At 37.6% G+C, this 18,304-nt stretch overlaps 2 protein-coding genes across 2 annotated transcripts in view; one reads left to right on the forward strand and one right to left on the reverse strand.

Moving 5' to 3' along the window:
• The first annotated feature begins 9,626 nt into the window (after window positions 1–9,626).
• Window positions 9,627–11,963, forward strand: LOC134795818 (uncharacterized). Its single transcript, XM_063767753.1, has one exon. It carries the CDS (start codon window positions 9,695–9,697, stop codon window positions 11,603–11,605), a length of 1,911 nt encoding a protein of 636 aa, XP_063623823.1. The 5' UTR covers window positions 9,627–9,694; the 3' UTR covers window positions 11,606–11,963.
• Window positions 11,964–12,937: 974 nt separating this feature from the next.
• The window catches only part of LOC134795716 (C-type lectin 37Db), a 49,000-nt gene continuing 43,633 nt past the window's right edge, over window positions 12,938–18,304 (reverse strand). The window contains exons 4-5 of the mRNA XM_063767665.1: window positions 15,143–15,251; window positions 12,938–14,229 (exon numbers count right to left, since the gene is read on the reverse strand). Of these exons, the coding sequence (XP_063623735.1) occupies window positions 13,979–14,229; window positions 15,143–15,251 (360 nt within the window). The 3' untranslated portion in view covers window positions 12,938–13,978. The remainder of the gene's footprint in view (window positions 14,230–15,142; window positions 15,252–18,304) is intronic.

Consider the following 18,304-nt stretch of genomic DNA (forward strand, 5'->3'; position numbering starts at 1 on the left):
TAGAAAAAAATTCCAAAGTTACGCCTTTTTTTAACAATAAATCAATCTCAGAGCTACAATACAAACTTTTTTGACTTGTTTTTTACATAAATGTATAGGTAATAAGATAATCTAGATGATTTGGATCACTTTGTCTCGGTAACATCATTAAAATAATTTCTATGTTTCAATACCTACTAAATCCGCAACCGCCATCACTCGCGAACGGACTTACGCCCTCTTCAGTCGCGCGGCAGCGCTTGTAGAGGACGGACCTGCGTCAGTATGTTCCGCGCGGTCACGTGATTTTACCATTTACAAACAATGGGAAACAAAGCATATGAAACGTAAGAAAAAGTCACTAAGTGCTATAAAAACACACTTTCTGATAACAGAAGCATCTAATACTTTACGAGGTGCTTGAAAGCGCCTAGCTTTCCTACATCAACAGTTAAAATATTTCAGTATTTTCTCTAGGTCAGCAACCAATTTCAATGTAGGTAAATAATATTATATTCCTAGATAATATAATTGTGAGTATGTAAGTATGATATATTTACAGTATTTCACCTTTACTGATATACCTACGTCCGATCTGCAAAATGATTATATTCCTTCGTGCTCTTTGAGTCCTTTGAAAATCAGAAATTATTTATTTGGATTGATACAGTATGGGGATGTTACAATATATGTATAGTGTTACGCTTTTAGTATGAGGGTGCCGAAGGCGCCCGGCTTTGGATCGCATGCAACGCGCCACGCCCGTCAAGCGTGCAAATTCATCATCATAATCATAAATTTAAATAAATATAAAATGTCAAACTGAAATAATTGAAAAAATTACCCTAATAGGCATATCGCAATACAATTATTTAAGAACTAAATACATATCACTAATTTTAATATTTGACCACGGTCGACATGAATTAAATATAATTGAGAGTTCAAGGTGCCTACAGGCAGTTCATCTTGCGCTTGGTTGTATTAGTCTTGTTCGAGAAACTGAACACGGTGAAAAATAGAGATAATACTCCTAAAAATACGTGTGATACCTCATTAGATTCGTCATAATGCCTAGAAAAATGCATTCGAAGCGTGAAGTAGCACACACAAAATATCAAAAGTTATAAGCAAAAAAAGGGGGAAAAAGTAGAGATCTTTAATTTCCCCAATATCTCAAAAAGTATTCATATTACGGTGCGAGATGGGTGGGGGGTGCTCGACCAAATGTCATAGAGGGCCCCAAGACAAAACAAACTGCATTTAAAATTTTTCAAAATGGCCGACTTTATTTTTTATTTTTTTTAAGTTGGTCCGACCGCGCTGAGATTTGGCATGGCGAAAGATATAGGCCTCTAGATTCCTATGAAAAAAAAAATTTTGGAAAAAATCTAAGATGGCTGAAATTAATGGTCATTTTAATTTTGTATGGCAATTTTTAAACGGTGCGAGATGGGTGGGGGGTGCTCGACCAAATGTCATAGAGGGCCCCAAGACAAAACAAACTGCATTTAAAATTTTTCAAAATGGCCGACTTTATTTTTTATTTTTTTCAAGTTGGTCCGAGCGCGCTGAGATTTGGCATGGCGAAAGATATAGGCCTCTAGATTCCTATGAAAAAAAAAATTTAAGGCCCGAAGGCCCGACGGCGAAGCGTCAAGGCTCGCGAAGGCCGAAGGCCGAGCTCCGCGTTGGTCCGAAGGCCCGAAGCGTCACACGTGAGGAGGAAGTTGGAGCTGAAACACGACCCAATAGGAAAAGTTACGATTTCCCAAGCACGCGAGGCCGAAGGCCGAGCTGCGGGAATGAAGTTCTCGCATGCGGATCTTTTCTTTCTATCAAAAGTACAACTTTATTTATTTCTCCCTTTGGAAAACAAACTACTACACAACAATAACAACAGCAGGAACGGACTGCTACCAAAAATGTGGGTTAGGTTAGGTTAGAACTGCAACCCTCACAGGAACAGACTGCTACCAGAAAAGTGGGTTAGGTTAGGTTAGAAATGCGACCCTCACAGAAACGGACTGCTACCAGAAAAGTGGGTTAGGTTAGGTTAGAACTGCGACCCTCACAGGAACGGACTGCTACCAGAAAAGTGGGTTAGGTTAGGTTAGAACTGCGAACCCTACAGAAACGGACTGCTACCAGAAAAGTGGGTTAGGTTAATAGTTACAACAGCACAAACAACAGCAACAACAACACGTCAACAACAGCACCAACAGCAAACAACACGCGTACCGCGGGGCCCTCGGGCCCCGCGCATAGGGCAAAATCTAGTTAATTTTATTAAAGAGGAGGATATTTCCAATACAACATTATATTCTTGCAGGACTGTATCTCCATTATTTATACTTTTTATTCAACGCTGAACACAGTCCTCCACGCCTCATTTTCGGCGTGAAAAAGCGATTACGTAACATTCAATATAATTTTAAAGGTATTAAATATTCATTGAAAATTAAAAAAAATATATGGTGTATTTAAAACATGTCAACAAATGTACTACTTGTAGAAATTTATCTTAAAGTTATTTAGGCAATTGTTAATTAACAAAATTTTCTCAAACTTCCTTCTTTATTGAAAACGAAAAAAAAATTATAAATAACTAGCGTAAAATTTTGTCGCTCTTCTCATATAAATGCTTAATAAGATCACATTATAAAAAATTTAATACGTTTTAAGACGCTATTTTGGGTTTTACACATTATTACGCGATCAAGATCATAAAAAAAAACATTTAGTAAACTTTACTAAATCAGATTATTTGTGAAGGGTGCGGAATACGGGGTGTGATTACAGGGAGTTCAAAATAAGGCGGGTATAAGACAATTTTTATTTAATATTTTGTGTTATTCAGTCAGTTACGTGGTCTTTCACTATCGGCCTCATCTGAGAATTCAAAGTCGCTCAACGAGCTATGGAGAGGGCTATGCTCGGAGTTTCTCTGCGTGATCAAATCAGAAATGAGGAGATCCGTAGACGAACTAAAGTCACCGACATATACTGTGTGCATATTTATTTGCGTTATTTGACATCTGTCACTCACAACAGCAATACAACGTAAAATGTCTCGCACATCGAAATCACAAAGGAAAACAATTGTACTACAAACGTTTACGTTCTACGTCTTTTTTTTAATTTTAGGGCTAGCCGGACACCACCTTTATGAATCGGTAGTCGTCTAAGTAAATCGATATGAATTTTTCATTTTTCTTTTAATAAAAATAAGGAAAAGGTGGATAATCAACTGTAAATATGGATATATTTATCGTCACCTAACAGACAACAAATTTGACACAGAAATAACATAAATAAACTTTATAATAGATCCCCAGTTAGTTTAGATTTTGACGATGGGTGCGACCTACTCGGTCGGTGTATTAAATGCCTTGCGCGAAAACCATATAATTCTAGCTTTATTTAAATCGCAAATAAAAATTCATTATACGTCACAATTCGATACCTCAGTCTACGTGCCATCCAATCGTAATCGCTTGCTGTGACTATCTATTTGGGTTAGTTACATCTCTATACAGGATGTCCAGTAATTAATGGACAACCTTCTAACCATCGACAGGGCAGCTTAGGCTGGTCCAGAAAATGCACTTAAAGGTCTAGTAAAAGTTTCGTGGTTTTCGAGATAATCGCACTTTTGTCTTTTTTACTAGTTAGCACCATACTTCACTTTAAACACCATCTAGGCCATATCTTTATTTGTAGAAATGTAAATAGCATGTGTGATACCATTTTAGAATCAGTATTAGATAAACTATTTTTAAGAAAGTTGGCCACTCTGTTCTCCATACATTTTTTTTTTTCACCACAAGCGACCAGACTTCTTGAAAATGTTATATATATATATATATATATATATATATATATGGGCAGGCCACATTGCGCGCAGAGAAGATGGCCGATGGTGTCGAAAAGTGCTCGAGTGGAGACCACGGACTAGCAAGCGCAGCGTAGGACGTCCACCCACAAAATGGACAGACGGCCTTGTTAAGGCCGTCGGAAGACGCTGGATGGACGCCGACCGGAATGGAGGTCCAAGGGGAAGGCCTATGTTCAGCAGTGGACGTCTTATGGCTGAGATGATGATGATGAGTCAGTTACAACTTAATTAAAAAAATATATATATAATGTACTTAATAAAATGTAGGTACCATCGGTGCGCGAGTTTGACTCGCACTTAATTGAATTATTTTCTTGAAAACATTGTTTCGTTAAAATTGTGTGATCATTAAAGTAGGTATAAAGTCGATAGGTATTGTAAACAATAATTTATTAAGTTAGGCAACAAAAGTATTGGAAATTGTGATAATGAGACCCACCAAAACTTTTTCATGTAAAATGTTGCCAAGACGAAATCATAAGGCTTGCACTGACAAAAAGTTATCAGAAATTTACTTTGAAATTGTTTTTTTTTTTGTTTTTATAGCTTATAAATAAGTACTACTGATCAGTAACAACGTTTTAATTTCACGGCAGCGTTATTGAGTTAAAGGAATCTGTAAAGTAAAATTATTGATTAAGGTTAATAACCTTTATAAATAGAACCCTTAATTGACCGTCTCCTTTAAAATTGTTACTTTCCTTTAGGTACTTTAACTCGAACACGCTGCCATGAAATTAAAACGTTCTTTACTGATCAATAATAAGTACACATGTCTATATAAAAATAATAATTCTACATGAAATGATCAGAAATACGTAATGCAAAAAATACATACGTACATATACAATAAAAACTCTAAAACGTGACCATTTCCCGGTCTAGTTAAAATACTGCCATCATAAGATCATTATACTGTGACCCGTCTGCTATGTTTTTGTTTACCGTGCGCGGCGCGCGCTCACGATCTCGGCGAGCGGGTCGCGGGACGCGCGGGCGGGGCTTCACGGTTTGCCGCGCACCTCACCCCCTCAGATTCGTTGATGAGTCGAATCATATCGCCTTAACACTTTCTCACCATATACCATTGTAACAAGGCGAAAAATGAAATGTAGTGTAAATAAGACCTAGCTCAATAATACCGTAATATTAATCCATCACCAAAAAAATACATAAGTAGGTACCACAAAACAAAGAAGTAATAGAAGTGAAACGTACATCTATAGCGTGTGGCATGATTAAGCCTTATTGTACTCAGTTTCACCACAGACTATTGTCAGTCGTGTGTCAATTCAGTATGGCGCTTTTGAGATGTCAGATGTGAAAACGATTCCAGGAAAAATTAGAAATAATTACAAATATGCCGCGCTGCTCCATTTTGGAGTGTAAAAACGCTAGCCGAACAATAAATGTTAGATATGGAGGCATTTCATATCATCGGTAAGTATTATTTTAAGTAATATTTCAATATTTTTTACATTTTCGGTTTCCGCAAGGGTTTTTGGATTGTTTAGTGCAAAAATCAAATTTATGTAAATGAGATAAGGTTGATATCTACGTAGCGTCAAAGTCATGTACGGGTGCGCTATTCAGCCACAGTGCGAGGACCATATCAAAAATGTTATCGATGTCGATGTTCGTATAAATACACAGTTCGATTTTTTTATGTTCATACATGTTCTTAATAATTTATTTTTGTTTTGCCTCTGGATGATCATATCGAAAAAGTCGTCGCTTATGCACATTTTATATTATGTACAAAATATGTTCTTACTCGTACATATTTATTGCTATTCAGTGGATTATTCGATTTAAAGTTTTTCTTATAGTATTGCATCCATGGATACATATTTGTAAATTTTGTATATTAAATACGAGTAGGTAAGATGTCAGTTTTAAGCTGTCACATAATTTTACTGCCGGGTATTTGCTGGCCAGTCTAAAGCACGCTCCACACTCTTGGACAAATCTTAAAGCGGTCTTCACATTCGACCTTTGACTAGACTTTTGACACTTGTTTGACCCATATCGTTTCAATATTTAGTATTTGACGTAGGGTTTACTCGGGTAATTCCGAATGTCGAAAACTGTCGGATAATTCCGAAAGAGACTTTTATTATGATGGAATTAAGGGTGATTTTCATCTGAATTTCGGAATTATCCGACATTCGGTAATACCCGAGTACACCTTATCTCATTGTTCGAATACGGCTGTAAAGCCTCCTCTCGGAGTTGGACGGTCAGATGACAGTCTCTTTTGTACAAAAGAGTGCATAAGCCAATTCTTGTGATAAGTTTCCAAGCAGACCCCAGGCTCCGTGCCTGACGCGGGCCGGCTCACGGGCCGTGGCAAATAGCCGGAAGAAGGAAGATGATGGTTGCGCGACATGTAGCACGTAACTGAGGACGCGGACATCACGCGGGGTGTGCTAAGGAGTAACAGTTTTTATTATATACTCGCTTACAGTTATATGCGTGGTTGGTGGCTTGATTACTTTCAATACGAGCATTTTTTCATTAAAAAGTAAGTAGGTACCTAATCGTCGCCAGAAAATATAGTAATACATATGTATAAAAAACCTGAGTAGTTTACGTGTACACTAATCTTTAATAAGCGTTTATCGATATCACACCGAATCATGCACATCCCTATCGCATGTGTCAACCTCATAATCGAATATTTTATCCTATCGCATTCACTCTTGGAAAAGCCATGCAAGTGTAAAAGCAATAGAGCATAAATGTCAATATACAAAAATAAAAATCGTAGTGCATTTTCGACATAATCCAGGCACATGCCGTTTCCCGTCAGAGCGCGGCGCGCTCATTCTTTCTTCCGTGGTAGGTACTATGCCAAATATGCTAAATGCTAAGTATCAAAATATTTATAGAGCACCAACCTCTGAATTTGTTTACATTTGTTTAGGAGTTGTAAACATTGCAGTTTTTCGTTATACAACGCTACATGTCGACTTCGCACATCGTCGTAATTATTTACGACCTTAAATAAATAATTTGCGAACCTCACTCAGTATAGACTTGGTATAGACATTATTAATATTATTTAATATAAACCCCTTATAAACCACAAACAATTTGAATGAATGACATAAATTGACAACTGACTTATAGCTTTTTTTTAAATCATAGACAATTGGTGATACAACAACGAAATATCTGTCAACAATTTTTGGCTAGCCAGACTCTAATTTAGATATATTACACAAAATGAAATAAGAAATGTAGAATAATATCTAAATAAAATGTAAAAATATTATTTGACGTGACGTCTTGTCAGATTTCAGAATTCGAATTTAATTATTGTTTGATTATTCTGATACATAAAACTGACTAATAGCTTTGATGTTTTGTAAAAACTCGTCTATTAAAGTATTTTTTCCTTTTTTTCTGTACCTATGCCATCGTCTACAAAACCTATTAGCGTCTTAAAATTCGATTCTTTTTTTTTTCTTTTTTTATGTATTATTTAACAGGACCTTTATACAATTGTACATATCGGCCCTATCAAGTCCGCTTCTTATTGCTTCAGAAAATATGCCAATTACATCCATATAAGTGAATATTTAAAATAAAAATAATTAGAATCTATTTGTTAAGCATAACTTCAGCCAATCTATGAAGGCACCAATGTCGTATGACATTAGGTTGGCCGAAGTTATGAGCGCCTCCCTAAGGGCGCGATTTCTACTATTATTCATAATTAAACATAGATAACATAATATTTAAAATATCGCCGCCCTTCACGACGTCTAAGACAAATGACACTACTTGTCCAGTCAAAAAACTAACTACAGCCTTAACTTTACATTCCAATGTCTGTCTTGATAGACAGATCTCTTTAAGTTTTTGAAGTATCTCTCGGAATCTCGTGCTATTTCTACTCTTCTCTTTCTCATCTTCACCCTCTTGCTTACCTTGATTTACCGATTGTTGAAGGTCACATTTGGGTTCCTCTCTGCGCTTCCTTGCCTTGATTTTTTGCCTTTGCTGTTTGTTCACCGGAGAAGAAGGTCCAGCTAAGGGAAGAGCATCTTTCAGTTTGTCCTCTTCCTTTCTAATATTTGGTGTATAGGCTACTGCACTAGATTTTTGGGAAGTTAAGGCATACCGATACGGTGTATTCGTATTTAACTGGGTGTTATCAATCGCATCGCTTGGTGATTCGGTAGAGGTGCTTTCCTGCTCGTAGTAAAGTTCTAGAGCTTTCTTGTATGTACAGAAGTGTTTGCTCATAATCGTTCTTAGTTTCTTTTCTTTCAAAAAAACTGGACATGTTTTACTAAGTGCCATGTATGCGCCTTGACAATTGGCACACGTCATTACTTTAGTAATACAGTTCTGATGGTTTTTTCCACACTTAGGGCACACAATTTTTTTGGTCGGCCATGTACGTGCTCGGTGGCCAAATTTCCAGCATACCGAGCATTGCGAAACTGGGAATATATACGGCTTTACTTTAAAGCGACAATCATACGCGTACACGTGAGACGGGAGGGAAGTCGCCTTAAAGCAGATACGTATGGCTTCACTCTTAACCCATTGGCCGTCTTCATTAAGTCGATTTAGGCGGCGAATTGCCAAGACTACCTGCGAGACATTAAACTCTTTCAGCAGTTCCTCCTCCTCTATATCTAGGTCAATATTTCTAATCAGACCAAAACAGTACTCAGCTTGATTTGACCACTGGCAACTCATCTTCTCATTATTAAATGCCGGACAGCTTATTAATTTTTCAGCTTGCGTTCTGAGAGAAAACTGTATAAGTACCTTGTACGCGCCTTTGAACTTTACTCTCAAAATGCCACTAATGTTATCTGCTCGTAGCATTTTTGCCATAGCAATTTGTTTGGGTAACGCTTCTTTTGACGTAAGGGCAACCTCAAACTCTTCTTTCATACCTTCAGATTCGACATTACCTTGTGTTGAGAGCTGAAGTATTCCGGTCCGCAATCGTCTGCGTAGTCGCTTACCTACCACGGTTGTATAACTTCCTTCGCTATCATCACTCTCGCTGTCAGGGCCCTGGTTACTACAACTACGTTTTTCAGCTAGACGCGCATTCATTCGCATTGCCCCTTCAGGAAGGCTTCGTAAACTTGCGCGACCCCAGTCCATATCCACACTTTCATCATCGAAGGAGATTCCACTTTTTACGCTCATAGAGCAAGTCCCTCGGCTACATTCACTCATTCAGAGAGACAGTTGAGCCGAAATTGGATCAAAAAAGCTAAATATTTAATTAAATTTTATGCAAGAAATTTTTCGACAGCCGCTTGACGTGACAGCAACTTGACGTGTGAATTCGATTCTTATTAATCAAAATAATCGGTGACGTGATGGTGACGTGAAAGAAGATTCATAAAAGATGATACAAGATTTGCATTGAACTGTCAAAATTCTTATATCAAGTCAGCGCCAGCTTTCAGGAATAAATTTTTAACATGGGGAAAAAGATAAAACTTTAGTATTATGTATTATCAGATAAAAAAAAAAACGTTAAAAAGTGATTAATACATAGGCAGTCCGAGTGAGAAATCTCTTGAAGTCGTCTATCCACGTCATGAATGCAATAAAGCAATTTTATTCATGGTGATTAGTTCCCTGCTTCCATTTTGTATTATCGTAGAGGTAACAACCTAACCAAGCGTTAAATATAATTAGATATACGTACGCACAAAACTCTAGGCAGTACGTCAGTATTTAATGAGTAGGTGAAACGATTAAATACGAGAAGTGTTGCTGATAGAAACATAAATCGTGTAAAAATATCTGCGCATCCAAAACTGCGTCATATATATGGAGCCCTCCTTCAAGAATCTGGTTATGCTGTGTATAGTGCTTGGGAGTGGATCTTTTCTATTCATGGTGTTATACGGCAATCCGAGGGTTTATATAAAAAAATATGGAAGATTGTATCGGTTACGCGAAGATATTAAAAAACATCCCATCATAATACATAGCACTAACGCTACGAACAACACATTTTACTCTGACGATGAAATTCGAAAAATGGGGAAATGGAAGGATGTGAAACCATGTCCAGCTCACCCTTTGCTAGGGTCGAACAGAACTCACATTTGGGTTGAAAGAGATAATTTTCCCTATTACGATTTAAGTTCCTCCTCGAGTATTATTTGCTGTTATAAATCTTTTTACCGTCCTAAAACGGTAGATGACATCTCGTCTTTAAAAATAGATAATCGAGTCAAATATAACCCTTGTCGTAATTTTTCTGATTATATTCAAGTTGAAGATGAATTTGTCCGAGTTAACTGTAGTCATGGAAAGAAACTATTCGAGTCTTTTTTCCTATTTGCGCGTGAAAAGAACATCTCAGTTAAACCAAAGACAGATTTACCCTATAACATATTGATTCTAGGAATAGATTCGGTATCTAGATTGAATTTCCATAGAACTATGCCCAAAACAGTAACATTTTTGAACACGTTGGGTGCTATAGAACTGTTAAGATATAACAAAGTAGGTGACAACACATTTCCTAATCTAATACCACTTTTGGTTGGTAAAAACGTAACAGAGCTGCAGGAAATGTGTTGGCCTAACAAGAAGCTCACGTTTGACAACTGTCCTTTTATATGGGAGCGGTTCCAGCAGGCGGCCTTCGCCACAGCTTACGGAGAGGACTATTCGAAGATCGGGACGTTCAACTATAACAAGCGCGGCTTCGCGGGTTCTCCCACCGACTACTATCTTCGCACCTTCATGGTCGAAGCTGAAACCTTTGCAAGAACAAACAACGGAGGAAACTTCACATTTTGCTTGAACGACAAATATATCTTTAAAATTCTTCTGGACTATGTCGAAGAACTGACTTCTTTGTCGAAAATAAATCTATTCGGATTTTTTTGGGAAAACACTATGACCCATGATCATTTAAATTATCCGTCGGTGATGGATGATGATTACACAGCGCTGTTTAAGAAGATGTACAGCTCTGGTTATTTAAATAAAAGTATCGTTTTCTTAATGAGCGACCATGGCATACGATGGGGCAAATTTCGGAAAACTAGGCAGGGATTTTTGGAGGCGAGGTTACCCTTCGTATTTGCATTAATGCCTCCGTCGTTTCGTAAAAACTTTAGTAAGGCTTATGAATATCTGAAACACAACGTTCATCGCCTAACTACACCATTTGATGTGCACGCCACCTTAATCGACTTAATTAATCTGAAGACTATTGAAAATGCTAAGATAATTTCCCGAACCAATGAGGCTTATTCTAGTCAACGAAGCATTAGTTTATTTTTACCAATTCCGGAAAACAGAACATGCGAATCAGCAGCCATAAATGCCCACTGGTGCGTGGATTATGGAAATACTAAAGTAGATTCCAATACTACTGAAGCGAGGGAGGCAGTAGAACATACAATGTCGCATTTGAATGGTCTTCTTAAGGACTATCCGCAGTGCGCTAAGCTCATTCTTGACAAAGTCTTGCTTGTTACTCGACTGATATCTGAAAGCTCCAAAGAGAAAATTAAGAAATCAGTTGAGTTGACTGTCGCGTTCAGTACGAATCCCGGAGGAGGCGAATTTGAAGCCACGCTGGGGAGACAAGGAGGTCCCGGCAGTCCTTGGCTTCTGTTAGGCTCCGTAAGCCGCATTAACGTCTATGGAAACCAAAGCAACTGCATCAAATATCATGAAGACGCTCAGTTAATGCTTTACTGTTATTGCATTTATTAATAGGTATTAAAAAAAATACACCTTTGAGTCCTACCTACCTAACCACCTACCTACCTACCTACCTACCTAAGTGTGTTAGTAATTCAGTTTACATACAGCACTGATGTGATATGTACTTTGGTCACTTCATGCTTACGTTACAATATGCCTGTCTCTTTCAATCGTATGGTGTTAAAATGAGATTTTTTTTTATCATCTGGATACCGTTATTTATCATACGTATACAGTGTTTAAGAAAAATAATTGCGTATTTTAACCATCAGCAGTAACATTAGCAATACCTGAGTGTGTTTTTACGAATAAAGATATCAAAATGTTGGATGGAACCACTGAGTGAAATTAGCATAGGCAAAACAAATTAACCTCATGATTATTGCAGAGTCGCAACTCTATTATGCTATTTTGCAATTAAATTATAAATACTTTATATGAAAACGGGGCATTAACTCGTGTGATCCTTTTAAGAAACTCACTTCGTTCGTTTCTTAAATCCACACTCGTATTTTAATGCCTTTCATTATGTATCAGTAAAATAAAAAAACTATAAATAATTTATTTATATAAGATATTACATTATATAGGCAAACAACCACCAGGACGCCCAAAAGCCACCTGGTGGAGAAACCTGGAGAAACAGTCGCTAAAAATACTAGCAACCTACTATGACAGAGCCAAATGGCGGAAGCATATTCAGAGGGCCGACCCCAAATGAAATGGGAAAAGGCACGGAGAAAGAAGAAGAGACTTTAATAATAAAACATTTTGATTTTAACTTATTGTTTCTAAAGAACAGGTATTGTTCAGACCTATTTTTTTTCTACTTAGTAAATGCGGCATTAGGTTTGGAAGACTGTAACAAAAAAATCTGTAGTATTTTAATCCTTTATTCTTCTATTTTCACAGTTATCGCTATGGTAACTAACTATATTATCACTATACCTAAGTTTGACTATGGACTCGAGGTCCCATTGAACCGAAGATCTATTCCAAATATCACAACACACATATTCAAAATCGGTTGCACAATATTCAACCTTCGTTTTATTAAAACCGAAAAAATGCAGGGAAGTGATAAATGTAATTTAATAGCAGTGTTTAAATTAAATGGCACAATAACAGTAAAAAAAACATGAATATTACACAAAAAAACTAACACAGCACGACACAAAATTATAAAAATAATAATTAGCGACACAGGGACCATTAGGGAGGGATCAACAAAAAAATAAAGTTAACGTAACGTTACGTTAGATTCAGGCTGTCTTACTAAACAGCTAGTATGATGTATTTGTATATCGATTGAAATGCAGGTTGGTGATATTTAAAACAATCTTGAAGCTCAAAAGATCATGTGGCAGTGACCGTTTACTATTTTGTTTCATTCAAAAACTACATTAATAAATAACCAAACACTAATCTACGTCGTAATTTTACTACTGACCGAACTAATCCTTTAATTAACTACACTTAGAACTTGATTGTAATTTTTACAAGCTGAATAAGTTACGAAAAGGTAACTTGAACAAATTTGTACCTTGAACAAATTTGTAACTTGAACAAATTGGTAACTTAAACAAATTAGTAACTTGAACAAATTGGTAACTTGAACAAATTGGTAACTTTTAATCATTTGAGGCGACTCGTTTACAAAAATGTGACTCAACTCACTCAACGTTACGATTACTTAAGGTAACAAACTTTTTATAACCATTCATAGATGTGTTTTATTTACGTTTATTTATACAAGTACCACGAGAAAACCTAAAAATTTTTTTTTTATTGTATTCTAATTTTGTAATGTTTTTGTACATATTTTTATCGTATACTGGTAGTAAAAAAAACGGTCTAGCAATATTAACTTACGCGCATCCCGATCAAACGTAATATACCTAATAATGGTACGGAGTTTTGAACAATAAAAAATCATTACAAATGTATTCAGTCGTGAACAAATTTCCTTTTTTTTCAATATTTTGGATCAATTACACTTACGACGCTATTAAACGTCTTTTCTCTTCTTACAAATCAAATATATCGGAGCGGCCAGGGTGCTCAAAACTTGAACTTGCGCTTTAACGTCTTGATAATATGTATGTAGAGGCTTTGTTCAAATACAAGGTGTAACAAAAATAGTAATACCGGCGGTATCATGATCGGACTAGGAAAACGCGGAAGAAAAAAAAAATTTACGTGGAATTTTTGTTTTGGCCTTGGTTTATGACCGAATTGCCCAAAAAAATTACAAAAAATATTCCTTCTACCTACTTCTTCATAATCAGAACATGATCCTGAATATACCCTTAAACGGATCACCACTATTTTTGCTACACCTTTTTGTAGTAACCTTGGCGGATCCGATGTCTGTCCACTGATTTAATCCGATCGCACTTCGCAAATGAAGAACGTCTCAAACGAGCACGGCGAGTCGTTCCACTTCAGTCCCTTGTCGTCTCTGTTCCACAGTTCCAGACAGTTCTCCTCCTCGCCGTTCTCGTAGCGGAAGTTGTTGGGCTCCCCCGCGTTCCAGTTGACGAAGGTCAGCGGCCGCCCGTTGGCCATCCAGAAGAAGTTGCCCTCTTCGGCCAAGTCTGTGCCTGACGTCCAGAAATGCTCGCGGCCGTAACCTGGAACGGTTTTATAATTTGGGTTTAGTAAAATAATTATGCTGAAGACTGAAAAGGTTATTTCGATTCCTTGATAACGAGAATTTTAAGTCATATATGCTCAGAGCCAGTTTTTGGTCTGAACTTCTTGTAGCTTATACTCTGTATCTTTAGGTACTTAAATAAAAGTAAACAAATAATTTGTAGATTTTCTGGTAGTTATAACATTTATTGACTAACCAACCTAATACAAAAAAACCACCTGGATCTGTCACTGAACGAACTGACTTTAACTTTCTTTATTTGATCATGTTATGTTTTCATCTACCCTCAACTGGCTTAAGAAGTCATTTGAGGGTAGATTTTGTTTACTCTTTTTTAAATACATAAAGATACAGACTTATAAGTATAGACTCTCCCCTAATAAATATTCAGTGGGTGGAAAATGACCCAATAGTCATTGTACCTATGGGTTAATTCCTATAGTAGTAAATTCTTATTATTATTATAGGACTGGTCTTTCAGCCTTTCTGTATGAACATAGCGTGAGAACCAGAAGAGCTATAGTGTGCATGATTTTATAGGTACCTACTCTATATAAAACAGGAGGGTCGGCAGTGGCGGATTTGCAGTCTTTGCCGTCCTAGGCCCCAGGCCCTGTAGCCGCCCCTTTCTCAGCACCCATCATATTGACTACATTTTGAGTTATTTCTTGTTATCATTACCGAGGTTTTTTGTAACAATTTGCCGCCCTCAAAAAACTTGCCACCCTAGCCCGGGCCTACTTGGCCTTAAGGCAAATCCGCCACTGAGGGTCGCTGAAGATAGGAAGGCGTGGCGCGAGGTTGTGAAGGCCCTGTACACCTCTGCCGGGGTACCACAGGACAACAACAACAGTATAAAACCAGGAAGATAAATGAAGCAGAGACATTACCTGAGTCCTTAACGTATTTCTCGAGCTGGTCGTTTTCCTGCTGAGAGGCGATGGAGGCGAGGTGCATGCCGTGGAACCGGCAGTACTGCTGCGCCTTGAACCAGTTCGCCTGAAACAAATATTAATAATATCTATAAAATGTTTAATTAAAGGGGGCCTTGATCCCTTCGAGTAATTTTTTGTGTAAATGTCTATCGCGAATCAACGCGGCAAGTTAGAGTTGGAGTAGGAAGAGTAGAGGCGCGAGAGTGTTAGAGTTCGTCTAAGCTAAGTTTGCACCAACTTAAATAGAACAAAGTGGAGTCTCATTATTAACTTGATATTTGCATAGAAATCAGACATTGAGGATGGCATTGCCACACTTAGTCATTGCAAATTTCATGCAGAGTTAGTTTGGTCCGACTTTCGCACAGATAATAGTGTTAAGGCCCTTGTACACAATGGGCCAGCGCCGGCCAGTCCAAGGGACGCAGCCATGCGGTAGAATGAGATAGCAATATCACTTGCTCCCTCTAACGCATAAATGCGTCCCCTAGACTGGCCCACGCTGGCCCATTGTGTACAGGGGTCTTTAGGCACCCAGAAATGTCAAGTTTAAGTTTTCGATTGAGGCCCCTAGATGGCAGATCCTACAACGTGCAAGTAGGGTTACCAGACGTCAGGAATTTTCCTGACATGTCAGGAATTTTCGCCGTTTGTCAGGAATGCGACCGGAATACGAAAGTGTCAGGAAATTTAGTGAATTAACAGACTTTTTTTATTATGTACCTAATATTCAAATCCTAAAATAAATAATCTAACTTAAAATCTAAACACATTACTAAAATCTATCAGCCCCATCCCGACCCCCACCCAGCCCACAAGTGCCAAAGATACTAGCGGCATTACCGCGCTGGATGGCAAGCGATATCTGTTGGACTAGGTAGGAGCCTGACCGGGGATCGCACCCTCTGTCACGTAGACGCCGCCCCAAGTCTCTAACAAACTTTCTTGCCTCTGAACACCACGGCCCAGCGGTTTCTACTGCGACTAGGACAAAATCGTACGCTGGTTCCAGGTTGGCGTATTTTACGCGTTTGAGCCTCGCGGCATTTTCCGCGGCTGCATATTCAAATTTACTTTACATAAATCAAAAACAAATCAATTTAAACAATGTATCAACCATACATAGATATCGCTAACGGCTAGATCCCCCCCCTCTCGTCGCCGATATGAGCGTCAGGAACAATATTTGCAACTCAGGAATTTTGTCAAGAAATTCCGATTTTGGGTCTGGTAACAAGACAAGGGAGTTTACAAAGCACTATATGAAACTACAGAAAACCAGGGACTGCATGATACCTGCCTGATGTACCAAAACGAAACAACAGTTGAATCTCTTAACGCGACTGAAACACAAGTTCCAGCGTTTACATGTTCTGAAATAGAGAAGACAATCCAACTATTAAAAAGTGACAAGAGCCCAGGACCAGATAATATAACAAACGATGTCATAAAGTACGCGAAAAAAATACTACTCCATCCCCTAACATCTCTATTTAACAAAATCATACAAAACAAGGTAGTACCCAATGCATGGACAGAATCGAGCATCATACTACTATATAAAAAAGGCGACCCCACAGATGTAGGGAACTATCGGCCAATTAGCCTGTTGCCGACCTTATATAAAGTTTTCTCATCAGCGATAGAAAAAAGAATAACACCTACTATAGAGGACAGACAACCAATCGAACAAGCAGGATTTCGGAAAGGGTTCTCTACAATAGACCACATCCATGTAGTGGAACAAATTGTAGAAAAATACGTAGAAAAAAGAAGGACATTATACCTGTGTTTCATTGATTACATGAAAGCGTTTGACTCAATCAACCACATAAGCATATGGGAAGCCCTACAACAACAAAAAGTCCACCAAACATACATAGACATATTGAAAAATATATACGAAAAAAGTACAAGTAGAGTGAAACTAGATAAAACAGGACCAGCTATAAAAATAAAGCGAGGAGTAAAACAGGGTGACCCCCTATCGCCCAAAATATTTATATCTGTACTTCAACACATATTCGAAAAATTGGATTGGTCAAGAAAAGGAATATCTATAAATGGAAAATATCTAAGTCACTTGAGGTTTGCAGACGATATCATAGTCTTATCCGAAAACCCAATACAGCTACAAGAAATGATAAACGAACTCTGCAACGTCAGCAAAAGTATTGGCCTAGAACTGAACACTGCCAAAACTAAAGTAATGAGCAACGGACTTCAAATCCCTATACATGCAAACCAAAAACATCTAGAATATGTAGAAGAATATATATACTTGGGAAAGCAAATAACATTTAGAAAGAGCAGACACTATGAAGAAATAAACAGACGGATTAACATCACATGGAAAAAGTTCTGGAGTCATAAAGAAATTCTAAAATCTAACCTGCCTATGAGACTAAAGCGAAAGGTCCTTAACACATGTATACTTCCTAGCCTCACCTATGCATGCCAAACATGGATCTACAATACCAAGACAATGAACGACATCCAGGTATGTCAAAGAAGCATAGAGAGAAGCATACTCAACATAAAACTTAAGGACAGAAAAAGATGTTCAGATATAAGAAAAATAACCAGGGTCATAGATGCGCTTGATTACTCGAGATCCCTAAAGTGGAAATGGGCAGGTCACTTAGCCAGATTAGAAGACCAAAGATGGACAAAGACGGTCACAGAATGGCAAGGACCTCAAGGTACCAGACACCGTGGGAGACCACAGACAAGGTGGATAGACGATATTGTCTCAATAACTGGGCCTAATTGGACCCATGAGGCAAAAAATAGGATATACTGGAAAAGATTGGAGGAGGCCTATACCCAAAAGGGGTCCTTAAATTAGAAATAAAATAAAATTTAATTTAGCAATTAGAATTATATATTTAAGGAATAAAGGGCTTAATAATAATAATAAAAAACTTGACGCCGTCAACGTCAGACGCGTTTTTTACTAAATTTTCCTTTTATATGTGATCAAATATGTTTTTTACTGGCTTTTATTACATTTTTATTGAATTTTTTTGTGGAAAAGTTACCTACACATTAATGCGACACTTCGCAAAGGGATTCATGACCGCGAAAATGTAACTATGTACAAAGCTAGCCAACAAA

The sequence above is a fragment of the Cydia splendana genome, chromosome 12 (assembly GCF_910591565.1).
Source record: "Cydia splendana chromosome 12, ilCydSple1.2, whole genome shotgun sequence".
NCBI classification, from domain to species: Eukaryota; Metazoa; Arthropoda; class Insecta; order Lepidoptera; family Tortricidae; genus Cydia; species Cydia splendana.